This window comes from Hydra vulgaris, chromosome 13 (assembly GCF_038396675.1).
Source record: "Hydra vulgaris chromosome 13, alternate assembly HydraT2T_AEP".
Lineage (NCBI taxonomy): Eukaryota > Metazoa > Cnidaria > Hydrozoa > Anthoathecata > Hydridae > Hydra > Hydra vulgaris.
The window spans coordinates 21,748,774-21,763,255 of record NC_088932.1 but is presented as its reverse complement, the minus strand read 5'-3'; the positions used below and the strand labels follow the sequence as shown (position 1 = coordinate 21,763,255).

The 14,482-nt window shown below is 24.9% G+C and overlaps 1 protein-coding gene across 2 annotated transcripts in view; it reads left to right on the top strand.

The window, feature by feature from the left end:
• Positions 1–14,482, top strand: part of LOC100207002 (AP-3 complex subunit beta-1) — a 66,262-nt gene that overhangs the window by 15,698 nt on the left and 36,082 nt on the right. For both annotated transcript variants that reach the window (XM_065816985.1, XM_065816984.1), the window contains exons 8-14: positions 2,133–2,285; positions 2,364–2,461; positions 2,589–2,643; positions 8,793–8,864; positions 8,978–9,040; positions 9,882–10,235; positions 11,347–11,412. In XM_065816985.1, coding sequence (XP_065673057.1) covers positions 2,133–2,285; positions 2,364–2,461; positions 2,589–2,643; positions 8,793–8,864; positions 8,978–9,040; positions 9,882–10,235; positions 11,347–11,412 — 861 coding nt within the window. The remainder of the gene's footprint in view (positions 1–2,132; positions 2,286–2,363; positions 2,462–2,588; positions 2,644–8,792; positions 8,865–8,977; positions 9,041–9,881; positions 10,236–11,346; positions 11,413–14,482) is intronic.

Sequence of the window (14,482 nt, the reverse complement as noted above, 5' to 3'; positions counted from 1 at the left end):
AGTTCATAAGATTTAAATTCTATCTATTTAATTCTTTTATTTCACTTATTTTAGATTATTTTTATTTTAATAGATCTTACTTTATTGTTAATTTATTAAAAATATTATGTTTTTTTAATAATAATATAATAAATTATAATAATTGCTCTACCTAACTAAGAACATATTTTCTTTAAACTGTACTTGGTCACTTAGTTTTTCGATTTTTTAAATCCTTATTATTTTCTTATGCTGTTTTCACTTGCTGCATATTAGATAAATTTAAAATTATTAACTACACAAGTTGTGGGATTTTTTCCTATAATAGGATTTTAAAAATGTTTATAGATATTTAGTAAAAATTTGGTTTTGTATAACATAAGTAACTTTTATATTATTTTTATATTGTTTTATGAAACGATTGTCTTCTAAGTATTAATTAAATAGCATTTGCACACAAGTGTTAATAATATTATTATTAAGTAATTAACATTAGCAGTTTTTAAAATGATTTTATTAGATATAATATGTGAAATTTTTAACGCCATTATTTTTCTCATAGCTTTTCTTGCCGTTTTTAAAATCATTGCAACAAATAAATAAATTTAAATAGGTTTAAAAGTATCAACTATGCGTTTACACATTATTTTCTATGAATTAAGTAATCACGCAAAGCATATTTTTATTTGAAATATATTTGAAAATACATTTTTAGTTAAAACTTTGTTTAATGTATCATAGATAATTGTTATAGGAGCGTTTCACAAACTATTTTTTTTATTATTATTTATTCAAAATTTTAAAAATGTTTTATCATAATTCTTTTAATATATAAAAAATTTTTTTTTTTATTAAATTACTCGGATGTTATCCAACTTCCTTTTTTCTAATTGAATAAAATGTTGTTTGTGTGAGAATTATTTTAAACTATTAACATCAGCTGGTAATTCAAATGTAAGTTGTTTGCATTTCCATTTTTAAAATCCATTGACTTTATTTAAAATTATTGTTATAAAAGAAATAAGAATTCGTTACTTTTTAAGCATTAAGTTATTTTTTATATATTATATGTTTTTGTGTAAAATTCATAAAGAACTATTAAGATAAAAAATAAAAGAAATTAAAAAAATTTGGCTGTCAAAAAAAAAACACAATTACATAATAAGTTAATAATTACAAAATTAAGTGATCACAAATTGCGATATCTGGAGATATTTCTGCTCATCAAATTTTTAGTTAAAAATTGTATAAGGGTCCATATATCACACTACAAAAATTAATGAAAAACAATACATCAAATTTTCGACAAAAATAACGACATTCAATAGTTAGATACGTTAACTTGTTATTTTTTAGGCACCAATTAATTCAAGTATTAATGTGTTTGTGCATTGTGCCAAACATTATAATCTGGTTTTTGTTTGGGGAAAACTTTGAAGAATTATTCATTTAAAATTTAAATGTTTTAAATTAGACATTAGTTAATTAATAATAAAAATAACAATAAAAATATATATTTAAAATATGTTTAAGTATAGTTTTTTTGTTTTGTTTTCTATAAGTTTTTGAATAAGATTTAAATAAGATATAAAAATAGTTGCAAGTTTTTTTAAAATATTTGATCACTGGTTAAATGCAGTTTAGACTTGTGGTTTGCAGTTAATTTTTAATATTACATTGTACTGTATGTTTTATTTTTCTAGTTTTATCTGATGATCTATTAATTTGAATTCAAATATTAAAGTTTAAATCATAATTTTTAGTTATAAAAAACTATAATTTTAAAATGAGATTTTTTTATCATTTTAAAGTCAATGCATAAATTTTTTTTTATTGAATACTATTGAGTTCTGTGATAAAAACAGGGTTTATGGTTTTAAAAAAACTAAAAACCTAAAGAGCTGAAACATTTCCTGATTTCGAATTTGGGACCACTTAATTAGACCTTTAGATAAAAATACTGTGATATGTATATACACACACAGATATATATATATATATATATATATATATATATATATATATATATATATATATATATATATATATATATATATATATATATATGTATTTATATATATATTTATATATATATTTATATATATATATATATATATTTATATATATAGTTATATATATAATTTAATTTAAAGGAGTCAGGTACAGATCAAAAATTTTATCCATCAGAATCTGAAAAGAGTGACTCAGAAGATGAAAACAATACTTCAAAAAATTTTTCTATGGATCCTGATCATCGATTGTTATTGAAATCATGTCAACCATTATTACTTAGTAGAAATTCAGCGGTGAGTGATTTCAAATTTTTAAAAATATAATTGAGGTAATTTGTTTTAATTTCTTTAATTATTGTTTTTTTTAAACAGGTAATTATGGCAGTAGCAAAATTATACCACCATATTGCACCATCGTCTGAGGTTGGAGTGGTTGTTAAAGCAATGATTAGGTTGCTTCGAAGTCACAGGTTAAAAATTATTTTTCATTTGTCTAACTAAAATATTTTTAGTAATGAATTAAAATATTTTTAGTAATGAATTAAATATAATTTACAATATGGATTTATTAAATTTATGAGTTTTATCTATGTGTAGAGAAGTTCAAACTGTTGTTCTGAGCAATATTGTAACACTCTCTCTTCAAAGAAAGGTAGTATTAAAATATGTATATGCATAATATATCTATATCTAATTAGCATGTATACATACATAACATACATAACATAACAGCAGATGTGTAGCATATAACATATAACAAATGTAACAAATGTGGTAAAATTTAAGTTTCTTAAAGTATTTAACAAGTTTCTTAAAAAACTTTTCTGAAAAACAAAAGTTCACATGTGGTTTCTTTTACTATAATTAGTTAGTGTTGTGTTAGATGTTAGATTGTGTTAGTGTTTTATTAGTGTTGTGGTAAACACTAATAAAAGTACAGACTAGACAAAAGTCTTATGGTCAGATAAATCTTGATTTTTTTCTGAACTCAGATAAAAAATTGGTAAATTAAAATAACGGAAGACGTACTAAATAATAATTTTGTTTATATATCTGCTCAAAAATTATTTAAATGTATCAATTTTTCTGTTTATTTAAATATAACACTTTTTACTGTTCACTTTTTTTGCTCAGCAGTGTGTGCACATATATGTATATATATATATATATATATATATATATATATATATATATATATATACACACATATATATACAGGGTTTGGCAGGAATAAATGAATGCATGAGCTATAAATAGCCCATATAAACCTGTCTTCACGTGCTATGCGGGCCCCTGCCTAGATAGTTCACGAGCTTTTTTAAAAAATTGAAATTATTATATTTTGATAAAATTTTTTTTATTCTGAAATTTTATTTTGTTGATTCTTTATGCCAATATATAGTAAAAATTTTAATTATAATAATAAATGTTTTATTAGCGATAAAAAGACAGAAAAACAACTTGCAAAAAAAAACCTCATGTTTTTTTTTAAGTAATTTTTTATATTTTGTTTTTATTTAATAATTTAGTAATTAATTAAACATTAAATAAAAAATAATATTCAAATGTTAAAATATAATCAATCATTCTCATAAAACAACAATATATAAAAAACTGTTATACATCTTATAGTTGTTTTAAAAAAAACGAATGATCTTAAATATATTATTATAAAAGTTCATTCATTTCTCTTCTTCTTTGTGAATGAAAATGTTATCGTACATAAAAGTTTCTACAATCACTTATTAACAAGTAGGAAGGTTACAAATCATTTTAAAAGACTTTTTAAATTTTGAAAAAGACTAATTAAACTTTGAATAGTTGGATACTTGTTAAGTTGAGATAATAGTTTTTCAAAGTTACACTGCAGTTTTTATCTTTTGCTCAGAGTTATTAGTGTGCTCTACTTAGCGAGTTTTTGTTATTATGTTTTTGTTTTGGTTTTGTTTCTCCATTTTTATTCAGACTTTATTCTTTTAATCTTTTTTTATTCTGATTTTGTTCTATTGTTGTGTAATCCGATTTTTGTTGAGTTTATTCTAGATATTGTCAAGCCAATAATTTGCAAGCAACGCAAAAAATGGCAGAAAATCAACCTTTGCAACCATTATGTTTCTTTGTTCAAGCATCTTGACATTTGTTTAAAAAATTTCCCAACGAACTTAGCAATTTTGCATAATCTATTTGAGTATTGATATACTTATTAAAATAATGAATTTAATAATAATATTTTTTATTGCGCTTCTTTAGTTGATTCATTTTTCTTGTGCTTTGTAAATTAAATTAAAATTTAAAAGTTTAACCGTTATATCTCTAAGAGTGAAAGTGAAGAAACTGCGTTTCTTCACTTTCACTCAATTCTGGTGTTTCCCTTTCACTGGTTAAACTATTTTAATCAATGTCATCTTTTTTGTCATTTACTATTGTAGCATCTTGACTTATTGGATTAAAAATAGCTGTTCACTGTTTTTGTAAAAATATTTAAGTAACCCATTTGATTACATTTTTCCTATCATTATCAGTAAAATTTGGATCATTGATTTTAATGGCCAAGATAGCGTTAAGTGTTTTGTGGTTGGTTCTGAGTCTTTAGTCTGACATAATTAATGTCAGAAGACTAAATGCTCATTCCACTGGTGAGTTCAACCCAGATAATATATTGCATAAATTTGGGAACTTGGTCCTTTGACTTTTTAAAGTATGGCTCCATATATGGCGGGCTGGTTTACCGAGGTAATTTACCTTTACAAAGTTTTTAAATTTTTTGAATTCTTTTAAATAATTTGTAATTAAAAGTCCTGCTTTATCCAAAATGTCCTTAAATGGGCATAAAGTTCTTTAATTTGTTTTGATTCGTTCTCTAATCCCCATTGGTTTGGATCAAGCCATTGTACCAAATAAAACCAATGCTTTACATTCGTAGTGCCACCTATAAATGCCAATGCTGAACTCTTTCCTTGACCTTTTAGCTTGCCAAGCAATTCTTTTTTATACTGAATATAGACCTTACACCATAATTTTACAACAAATATTGTTCCATTTTCCACGATTGTTTCCTTTCCACAAACTTCATCTTTACCCCAACTCAGATATGTTGCTAGTGTAGCTCTGTTACCGGATGATGTTGTTTTCTTTACTGAAACTTTACTTTTTAACTTGAAAATTTAAATAACTTGATAACCTGAATAACTTGATAACTTTATATCAGACACTCAATTTATGCTATAAAAATTGATTAGCAGTCTGTTGATTATAAATGAGATATTCGAAAGTGTCTTTGTTATCTAACAGTTCTTATTGTATAACTTTACAAATTTCCAAAGAGTACTCAAAACCCGGGCTATTATGTTAAATTCTTTTGCAACACATGCATATTTTGCCTGCTTTTTAACATACTAATTATTTATCTTTTAAAATAAAATATAACAGAATATAATGGAACAGTTATAGCTGTTTGAAATAAGTTGTTCGATTTTTATTTTTATTTTTACAACATTTTTTTCATAATTTTTTTAGCATATCCTGAATGAAATAGTTTCGTTTTTTAACCAGTAAAACAAACAGTTTTACAAAATTACATAATTTGGGAAGTTTTTAAAAGAATAACTGAATAAAAAGATAAAAACTTTATTTCTAAACTTTATAAACTTTAAACTTTCCCATTTTAAATAACAGTAAAACTTCAGTAAAAATGTAAATAAAAGGTGTTAAATAATAAATATAAATTATTTTAAATTTTTCAAAACTTAATAACATTATAATAATTGTGCTAAAAAATGCTTGTGAAACAGCAGTTTGAAAAAAAGTCTTTTTTTTTCAATTTTTTGAATTAACTGATTACCTTGCTGTGCTATAGTTCTATGATTGCACAAGTTAATGTCATAGTTATTTATATATATATACTTATATATACTTTTGTAATATTATATATACTTATATATACTTTTGTAATGTTATATATACTTATATATACTTTTGTAATATGGGTTGTCCAAAGACTGCTGGTAGAAGCCACTACATTAGTTCTTCCACTTATATATCTTTGTAAAATAAAAGTAACAATGAAAAGTATGGTCAAACATGAATTTTTGAAGCATTTGCTCTTAAATGAACTCTAGAGCAAATTCATAAAGAGGTAGATCAGCAGATTCCTAAAATAAAAACAACAGTAAAACTATTATCAGAAGTGAATACATCGAAAGCGTTATCCCTAATAACAACAAATCGTTAATAGATGGGCATATGTACATGATGTGTTACCAATCTCAACAAAAGTGAGAAATTTCTACGCGCTAATTCTTCTTTAAAAGATCAAAGATGGTTATATAGTATTTGCAAAGAAAATGAGGATATCTGGGAAGCGTGGAGAGCAAAAGGTGCTAAGTATTCTGAATATTTAAAAGGACATTATTGGTTCATAACAAGTCAAAAAGACACCAGGGCACCACTGAAAATTGCTTACAGGTCAAATAAATACTTTCAACAAAAAGAACTGTATACAAACAGATGCTTGATGGCAGCTTGCAATACAGAAGCACAGATAGAATTCACAGTGCAAATGAAATGTCATTAGAAAGTTCTTTAAAAGTGTTTACCTTGTAATTAAAAAAAACTCGACAGTCCATGAAAACTTAAATGATATTGTTGAACTTATTTGAGACTTTGGTGATAATGAGATTTACACATTCAATTAATTAGCAAATAAGCCACATTCACATCACCGGCTAGTGTTGATCAATTTGTCAAAATAATAGGCAATAAATTAGGTGAGGACAAAAATTTGCCCATGACTTGTGTTCTTGCTGATGAGACCAGCAGCATGGCTTATTTAAGAAACAGAACATGAGAGTGAAAGACCATGCATAACATGGTTGTTAAACATGAAAAAAAAGGTGAAATGCCTTTTTTTTTTTAAATACAAATTTTTTTTAGCTATGTTTTGATTATTTTTAAACTTTTTTCTTTCTTTGACAATTGGTTATTCATTATTTTTAAATAAATTTACAAAAAATTTGTAATTTGTAAAAATCTTTTAACTGAAGAAAACAATAACTTTAACTAATCAATGTTAAAAAAAATTGACAGTGTGAAATTTGCTTGATATTTCAGGATTTTTTTTTGATTTTTAGTAATTTACATAATATATTATTTTTTAAAGAGAAAAGTACATAGCAAAAATGGTCCTTATTTTTTAAGTATATTTAAAAATAAAAACCTTTTTTTACTTTTTTTTTGTTTTGTAAAAACAAAAACAGTAAACATGTAAAAAAAGAAAAAAAAAGAAGAAGTTTAGTATCCATGGTCGTTAAATATCATTAAAACATGGGCTAATGAGATTATTCAAAAACTGAAACTTTAAGCGTCTGAAAAAGGTGTTTGCATACAAAGAATTCTTCAAAAACATTAGCTGTATAAAGCTATTGAAGGAATTACAAAAGAAAAGTATGATAAACTCATAGAGTCTATGTTGAAAAGATGTGCCATGATCCTAAAAATTAAAGAATATGCAATTAATTTTTTTTTAGTAGTTATAAAAAGTTTCTAATGTTTTGAACGACCACATTTTTACATTAAAATAGCATTACATGCAAAACAACACGTTTATTCATATCAGGTAGTTATTATGTTCATCTCTTTTCTTTATATGTATTTTTAACAGTTTGATTCTGTTTAAAGAGTTTATTTTAGAAAAATACTGTATGCTGCAATTGAAGTTAAAAAAATAGAATTTTTCATTTGGTTGCTTATGTTTAGGAAGACACTCTATATAAATAGCCTCTATCTAGTCTGTTACACAAACAATTCCCAATTGTAGATATCAAGCGACTTCCCAAGTATTTACACATTTTCTGAAAAGTTATTTGGAATGAAAATCCAAGTTTAAAAAGTAAATTTTAAAAATAGTTTCAAAAACTTATAAAAAATACTCAATCAAAAATGAAACATTGTTGATAAAACAATTTAAAAGTTTAACTAAAACAGGTTTATTGTAAACAATAAGTAAATAATAAATCTTTTAAAATTATCTTAGATGAAGCTGTGTTGAAGGCAAATTTTTTCCCGATACTGTTACCAATATTAAAAAATATACTGCATACTAATATGTTAAAAATATTGAAAGAAATTTAAAGGAAATAAGTGCAACTTTTTTATTGTTGTGTTTACATTGAACATAATTTTTGATATACCCAAAGTATTAACTTTAATTTCTTTGTAAATAATTTTCCTTGTCATTTTTAGCATATTATTTTTTCTATAAAGTTTTCGTACCAATAATAATAAGATAAAATTTTTAATATTATTAGGTATTACCCAGTAACTTTATATTTCCAATGTATTCATCTAAACGTTTTTTAGACATAAAAATCAATGTAGAGAGTATGATGGATGGAGGATGACGATTCTATATAGTTGATATTCTGTCAGGAATAAAGTTTTCTTTTAATGGAAAGCATTCTTTTATTAGTTCCTTTTCAAAACAAAAAGGATTTCTTAAGTATGCAGATTAATTCCTGACCTCCTTTATTATTGTTTTTGACCTGAATGTACACCATTTGACTAGTATAAATCAGTAGACAATTTAGAAGCACTGGATTATTTTTTTAACCTGAAAGTTTCTAGCTTAGTAATGTTCAACTTTTTCAAAAACTTATATATCATATTTCCTTAAGATTCCAGTTGGGTGCTGAGTATTTGAGAAGAGGTCAAACAAAGGCTTTTATTTGTTTTTGAAAAATTGATTGGATGTTAACATTTAAAAAAAAAGTGGACAAAAAGTTAAGTTGTTTATACTTTCTTTAGGGTTTATTTGATCAACATTTAAAGTCTTTTTTTGTACACACAAGTGATCCTACACATATAAAAAAGTTAAAGGTAAAATCTTATTGGAGTTTTTTTTGTTTTCTATTTTTATTTTTTTATCATTTTGAAAAATAGTTTTTTTTTCCATTTTTACCTCTAAAGTTATAAATATAAGTTTTTTTTAGCTTGAAATATTAACCAATTTAGCTAATGAATCAAGCATTCCCACCATTTTACGAGAATTTCAGGTAAATGAAATAAAATATTGATGATAATATAATAGTACATGTGTGTGTGTGCATATATATATATATATACATATATGGGCAATTCCATTTTTAGCTTACATTACACGCACAACAACTTTATCAAATATTTGCCTATTTAAACTGTAAATTAAATTTTTAGCTATTTTGGATAAATTAATTCGGATAATAAAAATAAATTTATGGGTAAAATAACATTTTACAATGATACTTTTTTTATGAACAACCATTGAGTAAAACCGTAACTTTGGGAAGCATAAAAATGACCTTAATGAATTAATTTTAGCACTGAAGATATAATTTAGATAAACTTTTATGTGTTTACATCATTAGACAAAAACAGAATGAAATTTGACTACTTTTTCATTTTCTGCCATGGAATTGCCCATATATATATATATATATATATATATATATATATATATATATATATATATATATATATATATATATATATATATATATATATATATATATATATATATATTTTAGTTAACTTTTTTTTTTTGAAGGTCTGAAACTTTTATAATTTAGTAAAATAGAACAACAGGTTTTTTAAGACTTTCATATAAGTTTTGACGAGTAGCCCATATTAGTTTTTCACAGGCAATTCACTGGTTTTAACTTAGTCTTACCGAATCATGTAATAAATATATTATTATGATAAGATAATTATTTTTAAAGTTATTTAGTATTGGTATGTACTATGTACTATATATAATTGTTATGTTATAATATGTAAAATAACAAATTTAAGATAACATTATATGTAGTTTTTAATAATTTGTTTTACTGTTATATGATATCATTGTTTTTGATGCAGACATATATTGCAAGTTCTGATAAAGAGTTTGCTGCTGCAACTATCCAATCTATAGGTAGATGTGCATCAAATATTCCTGAAATAGCTGATACATGTCTTGCTGGACTCATAAGAATGCTTTCTAATCGTGATGAAAATGTTGTGAGTGAGAGCATAATTGTTATTAAAAAACTGTTGCAAATGAGGCATAAAGATCATAGTGAAGTTATACCTCACATGGCAAAGCTTCTTGATAAAGTTCATATGCCAATGGCACGAGCCAGCATATTGTGGCTGATTGGTGAGTATTCTGATCGTATACCTAAAATTGCTCCTGATGTTTTGCGAAAAATGGCAAAGTCTTTTGCATCAGAGGTAATAAATTTGTTTTTTTTTAAGTATTTTAGCATAATTATTATTTTATAACTTTTTCATTTGTTTACATTTAAAAAAGTCTAAAACCTATAATTGTTAATTTTAACATGGAAGATAAAATGTTTAAGGTGGCAAGTGGCTGCTCAATTTCTCTATCACACATCAATAATAGTGATTTCATATAGGATTAAAATTAAAAACTGTTTTCTGGTATTAATATAAAAATTTATTTTAACTAAATTCAATATGTTTTCTACCAAACATTTACCTCACAAAATTACTTCAAAATTAAGAAATGTGTTCAAATCAATAATGTATGAACCTCATTGGACTCCATAGTATGACAGAAAAAATAGAATATTTTCCAGTTTTTCTTGTAAAATATTCTTTTACTGCATCAAAGGCAAAAATGAAGAATAAAGATTCTTTTTTAAAACAAACTGTTTCAGTCTGTTAAATAAGTTTTTTTAACTTGTTAGTGTTTGAGATCAAGGTCTGTAAATTGTTAATTTTATAATTTATAATCCATTTTAAATATAGGAATAAATATTTACGATTTTTAAAATTTTAACTGTTCAGAAGAAGAGTCAAAAAATTCATGTCTGTTATTTCATACTTATTAACAGAACTAGTATAAAATGATTCAGGACTTCAGTTTTTTAGGTGGCGAGAGAAAGAATATGTAGATAGGAGAATATTTATCTGAACATTTTTTATTAACATTAAAATATTTGTTGAAGGAGTTGCATATTCCAGATAAATTTGATATTAATAATAATTCTATCTACTTTGTCAAATAAAGAATTCGTTTAGTATTCAAATTATCCAATGACATATTTGGGCACAATGCAATCAAATATAACACAATCAATTATGATGCAATCAATTATGATGCTTGATTTTTTTGAGTTATTTCTATAAACATTCATTATAGCTCTTTTGATTTATAGAAACATTACTAAGTATTTGTTTTTAATAAATAGTTTAATTTAAAAAAAATATTTGTTGAAATAATCATTATGAATAATTTAAAACTTTTATCATAGAAGGAATTTTATTCATTTTAAGTTTTTATGAGTTACAATATAATCATTACAAGGTTTTATCATAGGAAGATGTTGTTAAACTCCAGATAATTAATCTTGGTGCCAAACTTTACATAACAAATTCAAAACAGGTTTGCATGATTTATATATATATATTTTTTTGTAATTAGCATAGATATATTTGTATTTTAATTAAAATAACCAGGGATGTGAGTCCCAAAACGGATTCTAGTTTTGAAATTCACAAAAACATTTTTTTCTAGTTTTTAGTATCCAGGATCTCTAAAAATACAACTGCTACTAATAGAAAAAAAATTAGAACCTTTAGGTTAGAGGAACAATCAGTTTTTAAACCCGGAGTCCTTAAATATAATGGCGGCAAGGGTTCCGGGACTCCAAGCTTAAAAACAATAAGTTCCAAGTCATTAAATCTCATGAGTTTTTTCTTATAGCAGATCATAAGTCAACCAACATGTTTAGAGCTTCTGGACACCAGAGACCAGGAATATATAGAGCTATAAAACCAGAGTATAAATGCAGAGTTCTTTTTGGACTCTGCATCCCTGAAAATAACAGTTTTTGAGTTTAAATTTGTTTTGTAGATCTTGTCAATAGGTTGCTTAATTGAGTCTAATAGTATATTTAATAAATGGATTTTTTTTTCTATTTGTCATGTAATCATGTAAATTATTTTAGCTATAAGCAATATAGCTGGTGAAGCAGCGACTATATTTAAATATAATATTTAAAGCATATACATTATACATAGAATTGTTTAAATATCATTTGTAATGCATGGCAGACAGAACAATACTCTTACACCCTCGCATCCTTAAGACCACACAGGCCTGTTATTAAAACATAACGTACAATATTTAAACAAAAATCAGGCCATCCAATAATTAAAGCAAAAAATTTTTTTTTTGTAATTTGAAACATGTTTTGTAATTATTATAATAAAAGTTTAATTTGAAAAAAGAACATGAACATGGAAAGAATATAGATTTAACAGTATGAAACATATTTTAGTACTTTGTATAAGCTTCTCAAACACTTAGAACAGCCTCTAATTTTTTTGAAATTGAAGCAACAAGAGACTCACAATATTAGGGCATTTTTTTCTGGTACTATGCTTCCATTATAATTTTTCTCAGATCTACTAGTGAGGTTGGGTTCTGTTTAGAAACTTCTGCTTTCAATTTTACACAACAGTTTTTGTTAGAGTTTAAATTATGTGAGTTGTTTGACCAAGGTGCAAGAACATTAATAGCATTTCTAGGAGCCATTTTTTGCCTAATTGCAAGTTGCATGAGATGCATGAAAATATCAAACCTTCTAATTCAAAACCAATGAAACATATAGTTCTTCAAAATTTCCAAATAGTTCATGATTTGACATTCTCACTTTATTGTAAAAGATGTAAACCAAATTGACCTTTAACAATGATTATATCCCAAATCATAGTTGCTGGATATTGTTTAACAGAAATTGTATTGGGGATTAATGTTTGAGTTGCCATTTTAAACTCACAAATTCTTTTAAGAATTTGTGAGTTTAAAATCTTTACACAATGTCTTTCACAGCATAAAAGACGTATCTTGTTGGTTTTTTGAGTGGTAATTCTCAATCTTCCGTTGGATTCCATTGAATCTTCCTGAATTGATGCCATCTGTTGACTTAATCTGCTGAATGATACCATAAACTATTGTCTGTAATTGTTTATTGTATTCACACATTTTGCATTTAAAAGTATAAGTGGTCAGATCTTTTTGATTTATATATATATATATATATATATATATATATATATATATATATATATATATATATATATATATATATATATATATATATATATATATTAGTGATGTACCGATTAATCGGCATCGGCATCGGCTTAATCAGCCACTTTTTGTCCAATCGGTATCGGCCTTTTTTTATTAATTTACCGATATGCATTACCGATGGCATTTTAATACTTTTATCCTGCATTTTAATAATAATTAAATAATAAATAACCTAAACTTTATGCATCGCTTAGAATTTTTAGAAAAATTGTTTATTTTGATTTTGTTTACAGGCAAGTTTATTTATTCTTAAAATAATGTTTATAAGCTTTAATTTAACAGCTGGATGTAATTATACTTTTATTACTATAATGTTGTTTTTAGTATAATTTTATTTTGTATTGTTTTATTGTTATACTTAAAAGTAACTTATTTAAGCATTGTTATCTATATGTATTCAAGTATTGCTATCTATATTTTTAAATGATTGTTATTTAGATATCTAAATTACTAATAAGGTAATGAAGTTGCAGAATCAAATATATATTTAGAATGGCAGCAGCTTTGTTTGGAAAAGATATTCCAATAAAATCTCGCAGCTGGGTGTGGAAATATTTTACTATTTCTCCTGAAGATGCTTCAATTGCAATATGTAGCCTATGCAAAATGAAGATTACAAAAGGTAACAAAGAAAAAACATCTAAGTCTTTTAACACAACAAATATGTTGTCTCATATTAATACAAAACATAAAGAAATAGCAAGCAAAGAGGTGAAACTTAATGAAGAAGAAAACAAAAGAAAAGCAGAAAGTGAACAAAACGTATTCAAGAAAATCAAGTCAACTCATGCAAGTTGCTCAAAACAGTCTCAACAAACTTTGTTTCAAACAATTGAGAGAAAAAACCCCTAAGACATTAATGATCACAGGTCTAAATTAATTAGTAAATATATTGCAGAAATGATTGCAGTTGATATTCAACCTTTTTCTATAGTAGAAGACATCGGATTTCAAAGATTGTAAAACCATTTATGTCCAAACTATTGCATTCCAAGTAGAAAATACATTAAAACTCTGTTTTTCAAAATATATACAACAAGGTCAGACAAAAGGTCCAAAAAGAAATAAATGATGCTTCATATATTTCATTTACAACTGATGGATAGGCATCTACCAACGGAAAATGCTCATTTCTTAGCCTGACAGCTCATTGGTTAACTAATAAATTTCATCAAAAATCAGCAATTCTTCGAGTTTGTCAACTCAATGTATCACATACTGCCAAAAATATAAGTGAAGCAATTCAAAGTTCTATGAATGACTTTCTTATTCCGAATTCAAAGGTACATTTAGTTGCTAGAGACAATGCAGCTAATATGGTAGCTGGCATAAGAGAGGCAGGTTACAACAGTCT